At 34.6% G+C, this 19,840-nt stretch overlaps 1 protein-coding gene across 2 annotated transcripts in view; it reads left to right on the plus strand.

The window, feature by feature from the left end:
- The window catches only part of LOC142982571 (sodium-dependent noradrenaline transporter-like), a 44,850-nt gene extending 25,494 nt beyond the window's left edge, over positions 1-19,356 (plus strand). Inside the window, exons 3-21 of one of the 2 annotated variants that reach the window (XM_076129131.1) lie at positions 1,988-2,049; positions 2,968-3,066; positions 4,156-4,321; positions 9,674-9,721; positions 9,794-9,874; positions 10,426-10,548; positions 11,810-11,941; positions 12,288-12,350; positions 13,207-13,384; positions 14,824-14,957; positions 15,250-15,389; positions 15,676-15,779; positions 15,864-15,988; positions 16,061-16,173; positions 16,360-16,497; positions 16,611-16,710; positions 16,806-16,906; positions 17,093-17,260; positions 17,558-19,356. In XM_076129131.1, coding sequence (XP_075985246.1) covers positions 1,988-2,049; positions 2,968-3,066; positions 4,156-4,321; positions 9,674-9,721; positions 9,794-9,874; positions 10,426-10,548; positions 11,810-11,941; positions 12,288-12,350; positions 13,207-13,384; positions 14,824-14,957; positions 15,250-15,389; positions 15,676-15,779; positions 15,864-15,988; positions 16,061-16,173; positions 16,360-16,497; positions 16,611-16,710; positions 16,806-16,906; positions 17,093-17,260; positions 17,558-17,656 — 2,174 coding nt within the window. In that variant the 3' untranslated portion in view covers positions 17,657-19,356. The remainder of the gene's footprint in view (positions 1-1,987; positions 2,050-2,967; positions 3,067-4,155; positions 4,322-9,673; positions 9,722-9,793; positions 9,875-10,425; positions 10,549-11,809; positions 11,942-12,287; positions 12,351-13,206; positions 13,385-14,823; positions 14,958-15,249; positions 15,390-15,675; positions 15,780-15,863; positions 15,989-16,060; positions 16,174-16,359; positions 16,498-16,610; positions 16,711-16,805; positions 16,907-17,092; positions 17,261-17,557) is intronic. The other variant, XM_076129132.1, reaches the window with a different exon arrangement.
- The last annotated feature ends 484 nt before the right edge of the window (positions 19,357-19,840 follow it).

A 19,840-nucleotide genomic window follows, 5' to 3' on the forward strand; every position in this document is an offset into this window, starting at 1 on the left:
TAAATTCAGCAAAAAGCCAACCAAGCTTTGAATAAAATCCATTATGATTCAGAGATGATCACGAGTACATATCGATTATATTTATTTGTTTAATCAATACGTATATTAATTGCGTTCCGAACGTTCGGACCGCCGACATTCCTGTTTGCTTTATGATACATTTCATGCAAATATTTTATTAATTATTGTGGAAAATTCGTCCTTGAATTGTGCTACCTTTCCACGTAATGAAGCCATGGATTTAAATATGGCGACTGATTTTATATTAGTAACAATAGTATAATTCTTTACACGTGTTTTATAATTATGTATTGATAATATTTCTTAAAGATATTTTAATGAGACCTTCGCTTGTAATAACACTGGTGATGGGTACTTAAGGCTAAAGGTAATATGAAAATAAAATAGTGAAATGTAACGATCGTTATTTTTACATCATTAGATGAAAATTCAAACGTATTTTTTGAGATTATAAAACCAATACTTGTGCATGTGTGGATATTGAATCACAGGTACTGCATCAAGTGTGGCTCCGAATAAAAAATAATGAGGTACCTAAACCTAGGGTATTTCTCGAGCTCTTGAGACTATAGATGCTCTACAGATGAAAAATCTGTGCTTCAAATCTGATTTATTTTTAAAATGAATGCATTTTTAAACATTTTTCATTGTCTTGTTTCCATTATTATTTCAATTCGTAGGCATAATGCATAATCTATATTTACTATGCTTTCGAAACTGTCATATTACTAAACTTGTTGCGCTTGTAAAATATGGCAAATCATATGTCATCTTCATTGACGTAAGAATATGCTTTTAATAAAGATAATTACTAATGTAGAAAATAGCTTAATCAACAATTGCGCAACAAAATAAATCGTAAGAAAAGTTACTTTCGGAGTTCCTCTGACTGTAATCTAAACATATGTTAGACGTAGGTTAAGTCGGTGGCAATGATTGGATGTTTCCAATGATCACATCACGAGTGTGTTTGTTTAGGCGCCAAATTACGCCACAGACGTGTTTTTCATTTTCATTTCATGCGTGTTGGTGTGGGATGGACTTTCGAGAAAAGAGTTCTTTAGTTAGTCGTTAAGCTTTGTGATACGTCTTAAACAGTAATTAGGTGTTTGAATGTTTAAATCTTATAAAACGCGTATCGGAATAGACATTATATAGCGTCGGAAAAAGTGAAAATAATAATAAAATAAAGGCTACGAAATATTTGCATTCTATTTGGCGGTACACGTAGTACAGAGTCCAATTTTGATGAAGCAATGTATTACTCAGTTTTCCTGGGATATTTATTATTAACCACAAGTTATTAAGAAACGTAGTCTACAATTTGACTAAATACTCTACATTGAATACGATTGCTTTACAATCTATCGTACAAATAATGCAAAGTAACACAAAATCGCCGAGACCCGTGTATCGTCACCTCACTAGACTGACGTCGGGTGAGTTCGAGTGGCCACAGATTGATATGTAGCTTGTCGATGTGAAACGCCCGATTGATGCAACGTTCCACACGTTATATTACTGAACATTGCTTGTTGATAACTAAACTCTTAGTTTTCCATCGATATGGACGAAGTAATGATATGAAAAAAATATTCTTCCGTATTTTTTAAGCGTTATGCAAAAGATGCAAGTCATGTGTTCGTCTTTCGTTTGCTGTCAATTTTTAACAGATGTGTAGCGCGATTCTCAACAGTTAGTACAGTCGAGTATTGAAAATTAGACATTTAAAATGTAGCCATCAGATTTTTATACAAAATTTCTCGATAGCTAGCCGGTTGTCGATAATCTATAGAGGTACAGAATAGAGCTAGTGGTCTATTTGTACGACTTACTCCAGGTCTATGGTTTGTTCGCTAGTCTCCAGCAATACAATATTCCGGGATATACAGCAAATTAATCGCGTGGTACACTTACCTGTCCCTTGTTGATAAATAGAACTAATTACAGTTTAATTTGTGTACAGACGCGAGTAACAGGTCATCTAGCAGCGGCTCCAGACGCGGGTCTTCACCTCATCACGCACAGGTACTATATAATATAATGACATATTGATAAGTACAATCTAAACCACCACAAATACTGCTCAAGATGACAAACAAGGCGCGAGGCAAAACATCGCCACGCTGATGTCTGGGCTTGGGCCGGACATGACTTCCGAATGCCCTCGGAGATCTGGATCATAGGGATAGTGGCCAGAGACAGAAAGTTACCGTGGGATCTGAAAGTCTTCGGTAAAGGCCTTTGCCTACGTTAAATAAAAATCAATCTACTGTATAGATTACGATAGGAAATATACAACTATTTAGAATAATGGAGTATTGGAGTATTATCAATAAAAGTGATATCTATCTAATCTTTAAATCAACTGAAACGTAATCTATCAGTAAATGTATAATGGCTATTAAATATAGTGGATGAGATATAATAGTTTCTGTCTTTACTGATTCCTAAATGATAGTATAATGGTCGCCAAGTAAATTGGTAGTTAAGTGAAACAACGGAAACACGATAGTTTTAGTTTAAAAAGTATAATGGCTGAAAAAATGTGATCTTAGGTTATTATCGAAGCTTACCACACGATAATTATAAAATTGAAATTTTTGTATTCTCACAATCACTTTAATTAGAAATTAATTCCATCTTTTTGAGACTGACTATTCTAATAAGCCCTATTTAACTTTTGCTGATACCAGCTACGTGAGTAATGCCCGGTTTCTGAGTACATTTAGCGGTAGTTTATCTATTCAATACCGTTTTTTTTGTATGAGTTTTAACACTATTGAATAGATAAACTACCGTTAAATGTAGCTCAGTTACCGGGGGTAAGTCATTTCGTCAATTTCAAGTTTGCATTCGGTTTGCTAACTTTTTTTGTGATGTTATTGTATTTAGTCACTTTTAGGTCGCATTCTCGATGTTATACTGTTATTTAATGTTTGCTAGGAGCACGAAACATCTGACGCGACGGTGCACAAGCCGGACTTGACGAGGCCACGACCCACCAGCTATGAGAGAGAGTATCACGACAAGGTACCCACTATGGTGAGTAGCAAGTTCCTACCTAAGTAAATACCTCCTTTCTTTTTTTCTCCCATTTTTTTATTGACGATGCTTTTTGTAAGAATTGTTGAATCTCGTTATTTATTTTGGTTTAGCTAGCTTTGTTTATTGACTATGAGGCATATTCGGTTCGGCATTGATCGGCCCAGCCTAGATATTACCGAAAAAGTGTAGATAAAACTGACCGGCACAAGCCGAACCAGTGAGTCAAGTCGGTTTTGTAGTTTGATAAATATTGCCGATTCGAATGTGCCGAACCGAATATGTATGTAGGCAAGCTAGACTAGACTATGTATTTTCTTAGAGGTTATTATGTCAGAAAACTTTAATTGTGACGCTGCAGTGTTATAAGTAGCCTGTGGTAGACGAAATGAAAAATAAATACTACCACTCTGTATACAAGCAATGTTACTCGAATAGCCACGTGAATAACATCAAAACAATAACAAGAAAGTTGTCGAATAACTTGTCGGCTATTGATAGTTCACTTAAAGGTTAACGTAACCGATCACCGACGCCACGGACTCCGACTTTACCGAGTTGTTCAACTTTGTGTGGGCGACACACTTTTGTATAATTGTTGTTTCATTGGTCAACTTCACATCTTTTAGGCTTCCGATATTTCAGAAGTGTTACGTGACTATTGTTTTCACTTGAAGTTTGTTACGTCACGATGGTTTAAATATTATTTAAATCTTAAAAACTTAAATGTGATCTTTCAATATGTTAGCCCCTTCTGCTGGTACTGGGGCATTTAGATTTGTGGTCAAGTTTTTTTAAAAATTACACCTTATAATCTCATGCAAAAATTGTAAGAATGTTCTTTTCTTTTATCAACAAGTACCTACTGCTCAAACATGAATAATCTGATAACGATAAAAAAGTCCCAAGCTTATATTACGTTTGTAAAAAATGCTTACCTGTTTACCTCAGAATCTTTTAAAACTATAGTACAAATCGTAACCATAAACTATTATTATCCATTTTAGCGGAGGGCTTTTACTTCATAGTTTGTAGAAATAGGCAGAATCGAAATCGATTGTAGCGGCTTAAACATTTTTGTTTTTGCAGGCAACTCTAAGCGGCGCCGGCGGCGTGGTGACCCACACGGCTCCATCATACGAGGAACAGCGCGCCAACCCAGCGCTGCTGAGCCGCGGCGCGACCAGCACGCCGGGCGGACGCAGCGCACGTGATGACGGCTACTGCTCGGCCAGCAGCACCCCGCGTGCGTGCGGTGAGATCGTTTGTAGCGCTAAGGCTTGTATCAACCACTCACAGTTATATTCACAAGCGGATCTAGGATGCAGCAGGAGGTCTCGTCTCTTAGTTTACGTACAGACAGGTGGCTTGCTTAGCACTTAGTGCCCAGTGGCTTCAATCTTAGGTGCCAAGCGCTAAGTGCGGCCGGTTGTACGAATGTTGTATCTCATGTTTCATAGAGTTATTTGCTAGAAAACAGGCAATAACCAAGCCGCGTCAGTGCAGTCTTAATTAAACCTACAGACGCGGTGTCAAAAGTAAAAAGATATTGTAATTTCATACAACAAAGAGAATACAGTTGATTGCTCTCACCGTCTGCAACCATTTTCGGATCCGCCTGTGATTATACATTTTCACTTCTGGTTTAAATGGTTGAAGTAAACTGCCGCAATGCTCTTCAGCCAAGTATCAGTAATAGTTCGGTTTTATTATTTTCAGTGAGAGAAAAACCAGACCGAACGTTAAACATAATTGGATACTGGCTAAGAGTATAGCATGCTTTGGTAGTTTAGTGCTTACTTAGCTTTAAAGCTAAATAGCTGATGCGTATTTTTAAAATACTTTGTTTTTACCAGAAATATAAAACATGCATAAACAAATAAAAAAAATGGTACTTTTTCCATCAATCGATCTTTCTTCAAACTCGATTTATCTAGTCAAAAACAAGTACCTATTTAATAGTATATTCTCAATAAAATTACCAAACCGGTCAGTACAAAAACTAAACAAAGTTTTCCACCCAGTCGAACCTGAGTGGCGGAATAACCAGCCGAGAGGCAATAAGTTTTCAAGCGGCAACACCACCTGACTGGACTTACAGTTTTTAATATATTTCCCTCCTATTTTCCGTTGAGGGCATATTTATTGCACTTGCAACACAGCATTAAACTTCAAAACTAGTCGGTTCATTTGAGGGGATATTATTAGTAAGTTGTCGATACTTCAATACGATGTTTGGATGCACTTTGAAGGATTTGATTTGTTAAGTAGTTTGGTATTATTGAACTGATGTTTGCTATTATTATGTTTGCTGTTTGGTTAAGCTGAAATAAGTTTGTTTTGTGCTTGATAGGTATTTTTGCGACGAGGTATATTCATTAGAAGGTTGGTAAAGGTGATTTGCTGCGTCAGATAGATAAGGGTATTATAATAAATCAGTTTAAGATGGTTACCACTAATAGAAAAGTACCGACAGCGTTTAAATTGAGTTGCAGTAACACAGCACTGTAACTGAGGAATTTCATAATTAAAGATTAAAGCAATTAATAATAAATTAAAAAGATATTTAAAATCGCTGTTCAACAACAGGAAAAAGATAAAGTACTTTGCTTGTGAAGTCTGGTGACGATGGATAATAGTAAATATATCATACCAAATAAAACAGATAAGAACCAATTCTGATATCAAACATGTCCGAATTTAAACAAAACCTTCAAACATCAAAACGTAAATTTTCAATCTAAATACAGCCAGTAATAAATGAGAAGTTTCCCTTGAGATCTGTCGTCTTGAAGATATCGCCATATCGTCAAACCATTATGATTTTCTTGTTTGACAATCATTACAGATACTAAGAATTCCACTTCTTTGTTTTATAATGGCTGTTTTTGTAGAATAAACAAGTAGATGTTTGGTGCATTCGCAATGCCTTGCAAATCAGAACAGGGTGGTCAAATCATCACTCATTATGTACAGAAGGTATAGAAATACGACGTAGTGACGTCACTATTGCGTATTTTCGTTGGGATCAAATGAGTGCCTCGTATAATATTTCAGTCTGTAATAACTTTAATTTTTACATTATTGACGAAAAAAATTGTCATAGAACGAGCATTTGAGACGAATGTGTACGAGAACAAGTTTAAAAAAAAATGTTAATCCAGTCAACCAACCTATTATTCAAATTAAGTATATTATTAGGTATCTCCTTATATTGATAAATTTAAATTCCTTATATTTTATTTTAAAGCTTTCATTCATTGTTCTATTCTTTAATAAAACAATAGTATTAATTAGTCGTGCTCAATAAAAGCTCGACCAGTCCGAGTTAAATAATTGTCCATTGCAAATCATAAAATATTAATTGTAAACGCAGTATCGTAATTAACGGTAATTAAAGGATATTATAAAGTAGTTGCTGCTTTAATAATAGTACTAAATTGATCTATATTTGTATTTGATTTTAATTTACGGATATAATTAAACTTATAGACGTAATTCCGAGAAAGGTTTGTTGTTGTTTTATAACTTCATCCAGTAGCAATTAGATGATCGGTCAATAATTTTACTTTAATTAATTTTAAACGATAGGTTAAACATATTAAAGAGAGAACAGATGAATAAAAAGATCACAATTAATTTTAAGAAATGTTATAAACACGGGGTAAACAGGTTGAAGTACCTATATTACCTACCGTTCCGCAATATTCTATTTTCACCACAAACGCAAAGGAAATCTGTTAAAAACTCTCAAATGTAGAAAACATTTTTTTTCATATGCAAATAACCACAAAAATCTTTATAAAAGAACTCATTACAAGCAAATTACAGTATATACGAAGTTCACTAAAACAATTTATTTACATGGATTCAAGTTTTAATTCAGCGCAACTTTTAATGAAACCAAGTGAAGATATGTGAGATATCGAAGATTGTAGATTTAATCAAAACATAAGTTTACAAGAAGGTTTCATTTCATTATGTTCTGCATTTTATTGCGATGCCCTGAGGTCTGCTAACTTCGCCTTTTTCTCCACATAAGTGGATTAGTTTCTGTTAGATAAAAAAATGAGAATTTAAGATACTACTGTCTTGTGAGATTGTGTAGAAAACTTTGTATGTATATAATGCATGTTATGTATATGTTACTGTAAAAGCCCGAACTGTGGTAAATCCTAAGACTTTCCGGTAAAACCTAAGATTTACCAACTCTCAATGGTAAAAGTCCGAACAAGCCAGAGTTTAAAAACTATGTTACGATATATAAAAAAATCCTCCTTCATAACTATGTTTATAACTATTTCACGGTATAATTATATACTATTACATAGTTATAAAGAAGGAGTTTTGGGCAAAGCGACATGGGTAGGTTAAGTTAGAAGGCTAAGGTGGGAGCGAGCGAAGCGAAGCTCCCACCTTAGCCTTCGTGGTTATTTTTTTTTAATCACCCAGAAGGAGGAGCCCCGCGAAGCGGGGATCCGGCGACATCTCGACATCATCAAGTGAATATAGGTAAAAGTTCGAAATAAAAGAATTGTTCGGACTTTTACCATTGCGAGTTGGTAAATCTTAGGTTATACCGGAAAATCTTAGGACTTACCACCGTTCGGGCTTTTACAGTAACATATACACGCATACATACAAAATATCACGCTTGTAATACCCGAAGGTTTAGGCAGAGGTGTATGAAATACACCCACGTTTTGCCGGCAACAATGCTGTGTACAATGAGTCGAAATTACTAGAAATGTTTCAGAAGTACAAAAATGCAACTATAATATCGAATATTTATATGTTAGTTTAATGTCTCGTTCATCTGGGTCCGAATTCTGTCAATAAGCAATTTGCCCAATTCTAGCAACCGGTTAAATTAGAGTAAAACTATATTAAAATGTATGTTTAAAAGACTTAGGGAAATTTTAATTAATAACTCTAAAAGTTAGAGACAAGGCACAGTACAATAATATACTATTTACTATTCTGTGGACAAGGTAAATGAAGTCGCATCATCCAGTCATTTCGAACAAACGTTTAAAATATTTGAGAGACATTCTTTTCTCGTTCATTCATCGTTGACATTTATGTATCGGCACGCACTCTTCGCGGTAAGACAAAATGTAATAACTCCAATTGCGTTAATGGTAGGGTTGAACGACAGACTAAGGGCACAAACGTAAAAAATCCGGTCAAGTTCGTGTACACGCACACTTATGGATTCCGCAGTTTTGAATCTAGATATACATCTGTTCCATTTAGTAGCTTTATGAAAAATGCATATTTTGTGAATCAATTGATCTTAAGATTATCTACGACTAGCTGACCCGCGCAACTTCGCTTGCGTCACCAAAGAGAGAATGGGTCAGAATTTTTCAAATCAGACCAGTAGTTTCTGAGATTAGCGCGTTCAAACAAACAAACAAACTCTTCAGCTTTATAATATTAGTATAGATTTTATGATAGCCATGAATAGAAACAATTGATGCAATATACGTAGATCCCTTATAATTATGTACATTGGTATAAGAGAAATGAACATCTGATCTGATCGAGATAAATAGTAAGACGGAATCCTAAAAACGCAAATAAAACGCCGTAGTAAGTCTATTTCCGTCGATTGAGATGTCTGAACTTGGTTTTGCATAAGTAAATAAGGATAACACTATATTGTTTCGTACACTATTGTGAATATTCCATGCAATGGGGTCTAAGGGTCGATGTGTGACCTCTTTATCGTCAAGGTAGGTAACATGAAGCTAGTCGTAATATTTTTCTCTAAAGAAGGAAACTGCGCTGTGTGTTCGTGGTCTTGCAGTGTTATTAATTCCAATAATAACATAAACTTATCTTACATGCCTAAAATAAAGAGCATCGCATATCATATTTCAAGTATCTTTACTTTGCAAGTTACTTTTAATTGAATTAACAATATTCCCGGATGTAATAAGACAAAACCAATCCATACGCGAAACAACTCACTGTTTAAAAAGCTTAATTTAACCCGTACACACGAGAACTCCAATTAACATCAAAACTCGATCAATCATAGACAAAAAACGCGATGCATCTACAAACTCTTCAATTATCCGGATTCCTATCCGTTTCTGACATTAAGGCCCCGCATTTTTGAATTCCAATAGAGTTGGCACCTTAGGGGAATTATTGCGGAATTTTTCCGCATCGGCATCCTATTATGCGGTGGTCGGGCGAATGCCTGTGACGTTATTAAGATGGCTTGGTGAATGTAAGAATGCGTGGTATGCACGGGTCCCGGCTAGGTGTCTCATTGATATGCAAGCTTCTACGTGATCGGGTATCGATTGTTCATTAATTTTATCTGTAATTAGAGTTGGATAGAGGTTGAGTTTATTAAAAATTCTTTCGTTCTCATTATGAGTGGTGATCGGATTTTATAGTTGCTTTCAATTCTATTAATATAGACGACAATATTAGAATTTATTGACGAGAATTATATTTTATTTCAAGCTTTGGATTACGGGTTGATCATGTTACTCATGTCATTGTGCTTGAGCTAGTTTCACAAATATGCTATAGATAATGTAAGACATTTTCTTAAATATTCTTTCACAAGGTTTTTTTCTTCTTACAGATAACAAATCAACGAAAGGTTCCGTAGTAACATTGTCGTGTTATAAGAGTAAGTACCCTACAAAGTTTTACTAAACTATAACGTACATATTTGTATACTAATTTGTTTGTGCTTTTGCAGAGGAGCCCAAAATACAGATAGAAGAGGAATGCTTCTACAGCGAAGCTTCGAAGCGACTCAGAACTAATAGCATCAAAACAGGTGGGTGTTTACAATGCACTTGGAAACTACAAACGTGTAAACTTGCTAAGTTGCGCACTATTTTAGACAATTTATAAATATTTGTATTACACCTTACTTCGTTTGAGATAAATGTTGTTTAGGATACAGTGATATAAGTCGTAGTAAAATAAAAGGTTCATAAATAATGAGTACACAAAAGTAAGTAAACAAAAAATATTTTCTCGTAACTGAATTTATTCTTTTGAAAAAGTATTCAAAGAATTCAGGCAAGGATTTTTGTGTAAACTTTAAGCACAACATCATAGAGTATCTTTGTAACTTTTTATTTATGAAGGACTAGTAAGTCTACGCGTTTCCGCCCGCGTTTTTTCACGTTTTGTTTAATACTTATGCTCTTCTCCGTTATAATCATCTGATCACCTTGCCAGGTTTAAGTCAAGCATGTTCATCAATTTTGACATGAAAGAAGAGCAAACAAACATATACAAATTGCCATTAATTGTAATAATAAATGTGTTTTTATCAGTCCGTATTTGATAATATTTGCCCTTAAATTGATTGTTATTCAGAGGCGGACGACGGCAGAGAAACATGGGGCACGGGGGCAGATTTCCTGCTCTCCATCATAGGGTTTGCTGTGGACCTCGCCAACGTGTGGCGCTTCCCTTATCTCTGCTACAGGAACGGAGGCGGTGAGATACTTATATACCAACGTATGACGAACACGTGATTATATACTTCTATGTTTACTAAATTAAATGGGCAGAAAGTAACATGTAGAGACTAACTGATGACCATAACTTCGTTTGCGTAGACTTTATTAATGAAATCGCGTTTTTTCCATGTGAAAGTTCCGGGATAAAAAGTAACTTGACTTCTTACAGCTGTTAGAAAACTGATTTAAGTTTAGTTGTATTAATTCTTGATACTAGTGTTTTTGTTTGTTTTGTAGGCGTAGATGTTTATTTGTTTAATATTGTATGGAGATGTGATTCATAGAGCGCTGTGTATCGTGTAATTAATCGTGTCAATTAAGACTGACTTGAATTTATAGTATGCTAACCAATATGAACTTCCGACCATAATATCTCGATTTAGGAATAAATTAATTATCGATTTCATAGCCATTTTTAATTGTCAATGTCTTAAACGATTGGCGTTAATCTCCGCTACAAACATCTTGGAATAAATTAATTAAATACTTAATAAAATTGTTTATTTAGCTGTTAAATGAAAGTTCGGGACAACAATAAAGTTAATAACAACGTTTATTTTACGTCTCGTAAGATTCGCGGAATCGGCGATAGATTAAATTATAAGTGGATTGTAAACTACAATTCCCTTTCTGCCAGACATTTGATTTGAATCAAGAGGTTTTAATATCAGCGGGCTTATCACGTATCTCAGTTGACAGCTAGTATACGTCAAATCTATGGTCACTATTCAGTACATTGCTGCTTTGACGTAACGTACTAATCACTATAATCTAAGGGAGAAAACAATGGACAGCATAGTGGCTTTCAAATGGCTGTCAACTGAGATACGTGATAGCCCCCCTGGTAGTCCTCACGCATTTGATAAAATTTATGACTTCCACACATTGACAATCGAATTATTTAATATGCAATGATATTAAGATATTAAGCATGTCTTTATTTTACGAATGCAAAATAATTACGATTATCTATAAGTTTATGCTAACTCAATCATCTTTAGTGGATGAATACAAGCCTATGATAATATTAGGTAACAAAAGTTTTGTTTGAAAAAACTTACCGTATTTTACACGAATCTTGACAAACGTAGGTTGAAGATACTCTTTAAGAAAACACCGACAATACGGTGAATAACAATAAAAGTAAGTTAGGTATTATTGATGCTGAAAACAATGTATTATTTGTTCAACAATATTATACCTATCTAACAAGTTCGTACTGTTTATATTTTGTATAGGAGCGTTCCTGATTCCTTACACCTTGATGCTGGTGTTCGGAGCCGTGCCGCTGTTCTACATGGAGCTCATCCTGGGACAGTATAACCGACAAGGACCGATTACACTGTGGAAGATATGCCCACTGTTCAAAGGTATAGTCTTCTTCATTAGCATTAACCGGTAGGTATCTTCTACTAAACTTCTCTTAGTTCAAAAGACAAATTCTACCCTACTGCTTTCTGTACCTATGTCGAAACGTCAACAAAACCATATAATGTACATGCTAATTACTACCAAAAGAGTTTCAGTCTACTCTAATCACAAGAGCTACTGAACGATCACTTTAAAAAAAAAAAATTAGATAGTAAAAGTTACATTTAGGATGGCTTCATTTCGCCTTTGAAATTATTAATTCGGCATTCTTTAGCAAAAAAAATTATAGGATGAAAATTGCATATCATAGTAAATTAACATATTTGTGTGGTTGTGTGTTCGCAGGTGTGGGTTTTTGTGCTGTCATGGTGGCTTTCTATGTGTCGTTTTACTACAACGTCATCATCGGTAATTATGTCCACCCCTAATCCAATCCAAACACCTATTTAGATCAACCAAAAAATAACAAACATGCCTACATTGGTGATATTTTTTTCATCGTATTTTGGAGGAAACTAGAATATTTATTGAAAGTTATTTTAGTCATTGTGAACATAGTGAAATAGTATCTAAATTAGAGCAAGTAAAGTTTAAAAATATAAAAATAAATAAAGTTTATTAGAAAAAAATGTACACTTGTATCATTTGCGGCGCAAATTCATATTATTTAGAATCGTAAACATTCGAAGTTTTGCATTAAACTGTAAAACGGTGTATGATAACGTTATAACACTATGCATTACAGCAAGTTGTCGAGCTAATTATTTACAACGCTTGGAGCTCGTCCAAATGTAAGGTTGCACGCCAACATCACACGTTGTACCATCAATAATAAATAACTGTCTACATCGCGTAAAGGGTTACACTATATTGCAGTGTCAAGGTCGAGACTTACAATGACATTGGCTATTGAAAGAGTTTAAAAGTTGTATTTTTTTTAATGATCATTGTCTTATAATTTGATAAATGTTAAAAGCCGTGGAACTAACGTTTACAAGCCCTAGGGAAGCCTAGTTGCCACGCGGTGTACGGCGGGTTGGGCTTTAATTTTTAAAATTACTGAAACCTTGCTGATTGCATGTATGCAAATACCGATGTAGTATGGCAGTCGTCTACAACTTACCTGCTGACCTAGTAGTCAGTAGTCTTAGAATTCAATAAGTATTATCGTTTTTCTTTTGCCTATAGGTTTACGTAAAGAAACATCGATAATTTTCTTGTTTCTTTTTATTCTACGGTAATCTTACTAATTGTTCGGTGGCAGGTTGGGCGTTCTACTTCCTGATGTCATCAGCTCGCTCGGAGCTGCCGTGGGTGCACTGCGACAACTCGTGGAACACGGAGCAGTGCTGGGACTCCGGCAGGATCAACGGGACTAACAAGACAGACGTGCGCTACCAAGGACCTTTATCTCACTTCACACCCGCTTCTGAATTCTTTCAGTGAGTTTTCTACATACTTTACAAGAGTGTTCGTAGTTCGTTAGTGCCTTTGTTTAGAATCGTGTGTGTTTCAGAAAATTAATGGCTGGTTGGTATTAACATATTTAATTTGTCTTTTTGCAGCAAATGGTAGGATTAAACAAGTATAAAAAAGTTACGCAGCTGAATAACTTTACGTTATCATAAATTGAACTTTAAAAACTAAAGCCTAGAATTACACTCACACGGAAAGGGCCTCGGTAAAATCTTGTTTCCGTTCATTACTTGAGTTTTAGGTCAATTAATATAAGCTCACAATAGTTGTGATCACGTAATTTACGTTTCCGAAAATTCGCTTAAATCTTGCTGTATTTAGGCCCTTGAATAGAGTAATAACAGATAGATTGCGACTTCCGCCGCTACTTACTAGAATTCCGGTAAACATATGTTATGACAGTAGCTTGTTTCTTAACAATATATTGTAAAAACACGACATAGCAGGTATAAAAGGTCCAATCATTGCTTCCGGAAATCGACCCCTTTGAGTGGAAGTAATGTAATTTGCCTGTAACCCTGAACTCTATCTGTATACACGGAATAAATCCGAGTGTTTGTTATTTGCTCAATTGTTGTTGTAAAGTAAGCTAAAGTGAATATAACTACTAACTAGTAGGTACAGGGGTAAAAGATGATCTGTCATAGAGAATTATCTTTATGAGGATAATTTAATTCAACAAAAAGATACGTCCTTTTCTAAAATAATAATTGCAAATATTCGTGTCAAAGATTACAATAACGGAAGTCACAATATTTTTCATACAAACATATATTTTTGAATCAAAGACTTAGGGCATACTAGCTGACCTGCGCGACTTCGCTTGCATCACATAAGAGAGAATGGGTCAGAATTTTCCGCGTTTTTGTAACACTTTTTACTGTTACTCTGTTCCTATTGGTCGTAGCGTGATGATATAAAATATGCTTTTTTTTCACGAAAAATATTGTCAAAATGATTTATATCTATTAATATAACGAAGTCGCGCTAAGGCATATCCGCCATTAAAACAGTTGCCATGACAACGGTATTTTGTTAATTCAAGTCATTATAATATTAATTATTCGCGACTTCGTTCGCCACCTGAATTTTCCCGGGAAGTATGTCATTTTCCCGAGGTAAAAAGTAGCCTATGTCCTTTCTCGGGTATCAAAATATCTCCATACCCATGCAAATTGGTTCAGTAGTTTAGGCGTGATTGAGTAGCAGACAGACAGACAGAGTTATTTTCGAATTTATAATATAAGTATGGATATGGATTAGTAAGGATTAGTCTGAAAGACTTAAACGAGTTCTTGTGACTTTTGTTTACTCTATTATAAGGTATTCAAAATCTTTTCAAATACATAAAAGACAACTCGATTTTAAAACAGGGCGTTATTATTTAATATGGCTTTGGTTTCAGTCGCGCGGTACTGGAGATGCAACACTCAGAAGGATTGAACGATCTGGGCTTTCCTAAATGGCAGCTGGCTATCTGTTTGGGACTTGTGTATGTTACATTATACCTCTCACTCTTCAAGGGAGTCAAGAGTTCCGGTAAGTGCATACTAAAAATGATAGATATTATGACATTACTGTGTAGCTGAACAAATTACTCTTTTAACTCACTCTTTTCACTAACTCTTTTAAACTATAGTCATTGTCGCATAAAGAAAACTTTACATACCTATTATAATTACTTGAAGTTATTTTCTACATTCGCGACATTGCGACCCTTTCCCCTGCCAAAATGGTCGCTATTGTCACTCCTGCATAGACTTCCACATTTGCATTAGATGGACATACGCTCTCCTTTTAAAAGTGAAATAAATTCTTATTCTTATTCTAGGCAAAGTGGTATGGATGACGGCAACGATGCCATACGTGGTCCTGTCCATTCTTCTGGCACGGGGACTGTTACTGCCTGGAGCTACCAGGGGCATTGCGTACTATCTGCAGCCCGAGCTTACTAGGCTGAAAGATACCCAGGTATGTTTCAGAATTTGAGAACTTTTATTTCAAAAGACTACAATTTATAGTGATGATGACATTCTAGAAAGATTTCATTGTGTTTATACTATAACATACCATATACCTACTTCAATTTATGGGCTTACTAACATACTACATAGCCAGAATGGTGGATCCAAATTCCACGATATGTTGAATTTGGTTACGGATATAAAGACTATATCATACTTACGAGTAAGTCTTGAACATCGGCAACGCACATAGCTACGTAACGGTTTCTAATCAATATTATTTTTAATTCTAGGTATGGGTGGACGCTGCAGTTCAGATATTCTACTCGGTCGGTGCTGGCTTTGGAGTACATCTTTCGTACGCTAGTTACAACACCTTCCATAACAATTGCTATAGGTAAATCTATCGAAATTATTTACCTTAATAATAAACTTGGTAAAAGAGTTTCTGCCGCTTTATTGAACTTGTGTTTATTTCCAGGGACTGCCTCGTTACAACATTGGTGAACTGTTTCACGTCGTTTTTCTCCGGCTTCGTAATCTTCACATACCTTGGCTTCATGTCTCACAAGCAAGGAGTTCCTATATCTTCCGTAGCAACTGAAGGTATGGACAAATTCAGCTACTTTTTCTTAAAACATATGGGATCGGTTTTCTTTTTGAATTTTAATGTTTCAGGTCCCGGACTGGTGTTCCAAGTGTATCCTGAAGCAGTGGCCACTTTGCCAGGAGCGAGTCTGTGGGCTATGCTCTTCTTCTTCATGCTTATAATGCTTGGACTGGATTCGGGGGTAAGATTATGTCTTCTTTAGGATTCAGAGCGTAATCTCATAACTCATAGACGTAGGACGTAGACCTTAAGTATATTCAATCAGACAAGATAGATACCATTGATCAATGTAAACCACAATCGTTAATTTTAAGCCAAACAATGAAAATAACTAAGTACGTTACTAAACATGATTCGCATTTTACAGATGGGTGGGTTGGAGTGCGTGATAACAGGACTACTGGATCAGGCCCGCGCTTGCGGTGCCCAGTGGCTGCGGCGAGAACATTTCACTCTGCTGGTCGTCTGCGTCTCCTTCTGCGTGGCCTGTATCAATGTTACACCGGTAATGCTATTGTTATAACCCTAAAAGCACCATATTGTTATCGGCTTTATTATTGTCCAAGGTAGGCTAGGTACACATTGATTTAATGAAATTTGGGGATTTTTGCATTCTAGGGAGGAATCTACATGTTCCATTTGTTGGATACTTACGCCGCTGGCATCTCCTTGCTTTGCTCCGCTCTTTTCGAAGCTGTCGCCGTCTCCTGGTTCTATGGTAAAAACTCTTTTAATTTTTAAAATTATACCTTTGTTACCGTTTTTGCATGACATTTATCGAATAAATAATCTATATTATTCTATATTTTTCAGGTCTAAAGAGATTCTCTGATGATGTTGAAGAAATGCTTGGATTCAGACCTGGGATTTATTGGAGGATATGCTGGAAGTTTGTCAGTCCCACCTTCATTATTGTAAGCATACCTTTTTATAAACAAATTTAACTTTGTTATTATTTAGTCATATTGAGAGTTATATAGAGATTGCTATTATTTTAGTTGAAATTGAAAAATGCTACTTTAATAAGGCTTAAACTTCGGGTAATTCTAACTTTTCTATAGTTTCGTTGATGTGCGACAAGAGACCATTTTGTCTTACAGGGTGTGGTGGTTTTCGGCCTATTATACCAGCAGCCACTTCAATATCAACATTACACGTACCCACCTTGGGCTGTGGTCCTCGGCTGGGGACTTGCCTGCTCCTCCATTCTGATGATACCTATCGTTGCCATATACAAGCTTGTTTCTACCCCTGGAACTTTCAAACAGGTAACATAGATTAAAGAAAGTTGGCCTGTTGGATTATATAGATATAAAAGAAAATAAAAATTCCAGATAGAAAATATTCTAATCTTAACCCTAAAAGTTGATGTTCCTAAAATCAGTTAATATACCAGGGAATTACTTCAGGAGTGAAGCGTTTCCTGCCTCATTTGATTAGGGTCTATTTCAATTTAAACGGAAGAACATCTATCCCTTTCTAACCTTAAGAAATCTCAGCGGTACTTACAAGAGTAGTTTCACTGTTTTTAAATCTCCCTGTATTATTGCTTTTTTTTATTTCAGCGTCTGGCATGCTGCATATCACCAGAGTCTGAACACGAAGCTATAAGAAATGGAGCCCCAGTGAGCCGGTTCACTTGGCAACATTGGCTCTATGTCTAAACATCACGTAGAAGTCTCTGGAAATAACTTGAAGAAGCTGTGGATTCGCTTCATAGAAGAAGAAAGGAGAATGATGAGAAAAACATATTAGAATTGTGAAATTCAAGAAGAATTGTTGCTATTGGCTTCGCGAATGCCTAATTTACATGAAAAGCTTTTCTTGTTTGTCGAAATTATTATCGAAATTGTTTCTGTATGATCAAATGCTCTGTTATAGCCAATTTAAAATAAGTTTTCTATTTATTAGTGCAAATATTTTTAGTTATCTATTCAAATTTTATAAGTATAAATCTGAAAAGAACTAAGAGTTCTGTATATAAAAGCTAGTGTAATATATTTTCTTCATAAGATAATTTATATTTACCGTAGATCATGTATAAAGTAGTCAATGTTGTAAACAGTTATGTCGTCCTGCCAAAGTGTTTATTGTATGAGATAAATAATTAGTCAAAATATTGCATGATATTTTGTTATGAGTAAAAGAAAAGTAGATATTTATTGTTAAATATATAAATGTTTATTTATGTACCAGCATTATTATGAATTTGAGAGATAAATGGATGCTACTTTCTGAAAAAAATACGTAGTTTGTTAAGTGTAACTTAGATTTTTAAGTATTTTATCTTCCTTATAAAATTAAGAGCTATAAGTAGAGAAATGATATATTATTCTTAGATACTGATCGTATAAATGTTAAGCATATTAGTGGATATCGTCGTCCTACGCTGGCTGGACCAACTTGCAAACAGATCTGTGACAAACACAATAATTTTGTATATAACTATATATCTTTGTACTTATGTATACCTGAAAAATGTACACTCATGTTTATCTTACGTAGAATTATTATTATACTGCTTGCTAGAAGTAGACGTCTATAATCCGAACTGTTTTTCATAAAAGAAACTACCCAGATACTTACAGAAGACGATAAAATTACACTTTACTTGTACTTAAAACCAAATGAGTTACAGCGTGATTTTTGTGAGTTTTCGTTGACTGAGAAAAGTATAAACCCCAAAGATTTTGTATTACCTATCCCCACATCAAGTAAATACTTATACATTTAGCACATTTCATTATCACATAAACTCGATATTGAGAAAGAATTTTTAAAATGTATGAAATTCATTATAATATTCCTTTTAACACAAATATATATTTTTCAAATACAATATTTAAAATAAGTTATTTATAAGAATAAGGGCAAAGAATTTACCTAACCCTTCTATTGCTTGCAATCGAAATTGCTTGTAGACGCAAATTGATGTTCGCGCGGATATCCGTAGAGGAAGCGCGCGCAAAATAGGAAATATTTCAAATCACTACTTCGATTGAACTACTGTTTGCTATAACCATTACACATTACAAAATTAGAAATCTAATTTCTGCCATGATAAAGACCTAGTAAATACATATTTTTATCGATGTTTTTTAACTTCGAAATTTATTTTTAAACGCCGCGCCATTTCGTGTTTAGAATAAAAAATTGTCTATGAAAAATGTAGATTAAAAATAAATGTGTATTGAAGGCAATGCTCCGGGTGAGTAAAAATAATTAGAAAATGTAAAAATGTAGTTTGTGCAATGTTAAAATTCATGTTTAGATTTTTAATAGTGATGTAAATAATAATTATTGTATTGAGTTATATGCAGCAGATAAAGTTAATGTAAACTGTGTTCATTTATAAATAAATGTGTTAGATAACGATATCTGTGTTTTATGTTTATTGAATAATAAGTAAAAAAAGGTTCTAAGGCTACTTGATTAAAGTTAACCTTTATTTTAAAGAATCAAGCCAATTCTGGGAGGAAATTATATTTTTAAAGTTAACTGTCAAAACTATCTAACTCTATTTTTTAAGGGTCTAGTAGGTAGTCAAAATATTATACCTCCCTACTGAACAGTGCATGTTATATGTGGGCTAAATGGATAAACAGAAGGAATAAAACCAGGTATTATTTTCACAACTAACATTTATTTAAATTCTCTACTACATTAAGCACAGCCATAGCGATATTATAAATAGTGAAATGAGCAACATGTTAAACTTTATAACATTATAACGTTAGTATTTATTTTAACATATTTGAAATTATACTGTATCTCTAAAAGTACTTAAAACTTAAATGAATAAGTTAATATAATTAAATGCTTAAGCAATATTCATTTTACAACATATT

This window comes from Anticarsia gemmatalis, chromosome 22, assembly GCF_050436995.1.
Source record: "Anticarsia gemmatalis isolate Benzon Research Colony breed Stoneville strain chromosome 22, ilAntGemm2 primary, whole genome shotgun sequence".
Lineage (NCBI taxonomy): Eukaryota > Metazoa > Arthropoda > Insecta > Lepidoptera > Erebidae > Anticarsia > Anticarsia gemmatalis.